General features: G+C 39.4%; 1 protein-coding gene across 1 annotated transcript in view; it reads left to right on the top strand.

The window, feature by feature from the left end:
* unc5db (unc-5 netrin receptor Db) overlaps positions 1 to 2,882 on the top strand; it is a 156,839-nt gene that overhangs the window by 97,111 nt on the left and 56,846 nt on the right. The window contains 1 exon segment of the mRNA XM_034872213.1: positions 2,069 to 2,153. Coding sequence (XP_034728104.1) covers positions 2,069 to 2,153 — 85 coding nt within the window.

Genomic DNA, 2,882 nt, shown 5'->3' with positions numbered 1-2,882 from the left:
GCAGAGCAGAGCAGAAACAGGTGGAAGTCATCAAACTCCAATCAGCGTGTTACCAGGCAGAGAGAGGGCTCATGACAATGCTAATATATAACTTTATATAAATATATATTTTCGGTATATGCACCTCTGGTATTGACTTTTCGTGTATGTACATACTGGCGGTATAATTGTTCTTTGTTAATAAAATGAACAAAAAACAAAAAAAAGGTCCGCTGTGACGCTTGGCCGTCAAGTGTTCCGACACATACGTGGTACAAATAGTGTAGGGAAGCAGCCAGGTTTTCAGCTACGTATTCACGGCGCGTGTGCAACGAATCGTGCAGGCAGGACGGATCGTGTACCGACAGTCCCCACTGATGTCATCAAAGCTTGAACCTTTTAGCGGGTTGTGAGTGAACCACAGTGAACTAGCTATAGCCGTTGCCTTCACACCTCCTAACGATCCTGTTTCCGAGCTCTTTCAATCTGCCTTTTTCAAGGCGATCGTTCGGAGAGAAAAATGAAATTATTTTAAGAAGAAGACTACACCTGAGCTGGATGAGCTGACCAAGGCTGGCCAAGGTTTTGTGCGGCACTTTACTGAGGATAACTACAACTGCTATGACTGGCTAACAGCTAGCACCGAGCGGAACAAGCTATTTTGCTGGCCGTGTTCGCCTTTTAATACCAGTCAGGGAACATGGGACACCACAGGTTTTAACAGCCTTAATAGCTTCACCAAGGCAGCTAGCAAACATCAGGCATCCGTGCGACACCTTACAATGGTGGTACATTTGAAGACCTTTGGTGAGTCCAGGGTGGGTTTGCAAATGGATGCGCAGAGGAGACAAGAGAAAAGCCTGCACAATGAGAGAGTGAGAAAAAAACGGGAACATCTGGAAGAATTCAAAATGATCTCATAAGTGCTGTTGCTGAGGTGCTAAATGATGCCATCAAGAAAGAGATCAACAACACCTAGTTTGTCGCAGTTATGGTGGACGAGACCACAAATGTAAGCAACACTGCACAGGTGTCATTTGTACTTCGGTATGTTACTGACACCGGAGTAAAAGACAGATTTTTAAACTTTTGAGGATCTCGAAGAAAGAAAACAAGCTCAGGATCTATTAGCTACGGGCAGCAGTTGGGCAGCCAAGAGTGCAAAACAAAGTTATTGGCACAGTGTAATGACGGAGCCGCTGTAATGGCATCGGGACCTAATGGCGTACAGGCGCGCGTAAAAAAAGAAAATAAAGGCTAGGAGGATGGATTTAATTTACATGTAATGGGTGAGTGTTACTTCTTACTGTTTAGGAGAGATAAAGTTATTGCAGTATTTTTTATTGTATTGCTATTGTTTGAGTATAGATGGTGACTGTGTTGGAGTGCTTAAAGATGTTTAATACACAGTGCCGTGCGTGTGTGTTGTTTGACTTCTTTTTTTTGAGGGGGGGAGGTTGTTACAGAAGGCCCAGACTGAAAGCCCACGGCACGCTACTGTGTAAATATGGTTGCTGATTACAGTCTCAACCAATTAGCAGATCAGAAAACATATTTTTTATTAATCTTTGTATTGGCAACATGTTTAGGAAGAAAATCTATGTATTTTTTAATCTTTCTTTTTATTTTGAAGGCTATTTTATTTTGAGCAATTAATATACCAGATACTAAGAAAGCATAATTACTAACAGCTAGTTGTAATTCAGAATCCCATACAATCAATGCTAATGGCTATGCCCAATCCTGTGTAACTAATTTAGTTAAAACATGATCTAACTTCTGGTGCTACAGCAAACTAACAACAATATCCTCCTTCACTCTGTAAAATATTTAAGATGATCAGTGTTTCATTGTGCTAAGATACGTGTTTTTTTTTTAAAAATAATTTTTCTAGCACTATTTATATTTGGAACACCAACGTTTGGTTCACTTTTTTCTTTTATATGCCACAGTTTGTTTAAGTGAAATGAAGCTCTCATAAATATTCCCATGACCCCTGCATGTAGGACAAGCTGTAAGCCCTTATTTTCACCTACACTGTCAGGCTGTTGGAGTTGTTGCTGTTGACACATTTGTGTGTGTTTTCCAGGGGTCAGCCTGCTGGTGCCTCATGGAGCCGTGGCTGAAAATATTTCCTGGGAGATGTACATTGTGATCAATCAGGGAGAGGCAAGGTGAGGCCAAAGTGTACCCAAATATCATTTCAACCATCTATCTGTCTGTCAGTCTCCCACTATCTTATCATCCATCTCACCTGACACTATCCTTCCTCCTCACTGTGCTATTTCTCTATAATTATTTACCATCCTCTGGTACTTTTATTACAGCTGTTGTGTTTATACAGTAAGTGCTCAATATACTTTCACCTCCCCAACACTTAGTTGTCTTACTGTTGCAGATTATTAAGATATTGTAATTCTAAAGTTAATGTGACGTATGAATTAACAAATGTTTGCAAATGTCACCTGCCAAAGCAAAACCTTAGACCAAATTGTGTGAGCGCATAACCAAAAATGTGCTCCTCCATCTTAGCTCCTCTTCATCGGTTTATACTGAAGATATAAATATTTACTAACAGATACACAAATATGTATATTTAATTTTTTATTTATTCATTTATTTTTTATTAAAGGCTGTGTCATTTCCTTAACCCTCTGAGCCCTAAGGCCATTTTTACAGTTCATTGTCCGTCCGGATTTATTTTATTAAAAAAATGCTTTTAAAACATCAACCCTGTTGTCTACAGTCAAGATATGAACATCATTTTTTTCAGGACAAACTGGGTTATTAGAATATTTGGGTTGCAGTGCGGTCACTTGCATTTTAAAAATGGTTGTAGGGCCTTAAAGACAAATAAATAATAAAACGGAACATGAATCTCTCAGATATGTATTGATATCACA

Source organism: Etheostoma cragini, chromosome 5, assembly GCF_013103735.1.
Source record: "Etheostoma cragini isolate CJK2018 chromosome 5, CSU_Ecrag_1.0, whole genome shotgun sequence".
NCBI classification, from domain to species: Eukaryota; Metazoa; Chordata; class Actinopteri; order Perciformes; family Percidae; genus Etheostoma; species Etheostoma cragini.
Note: the sequence above shows the minus strand (reverse complement) of the source record. Positions and strands in the feature narration are given on the sequence as shown.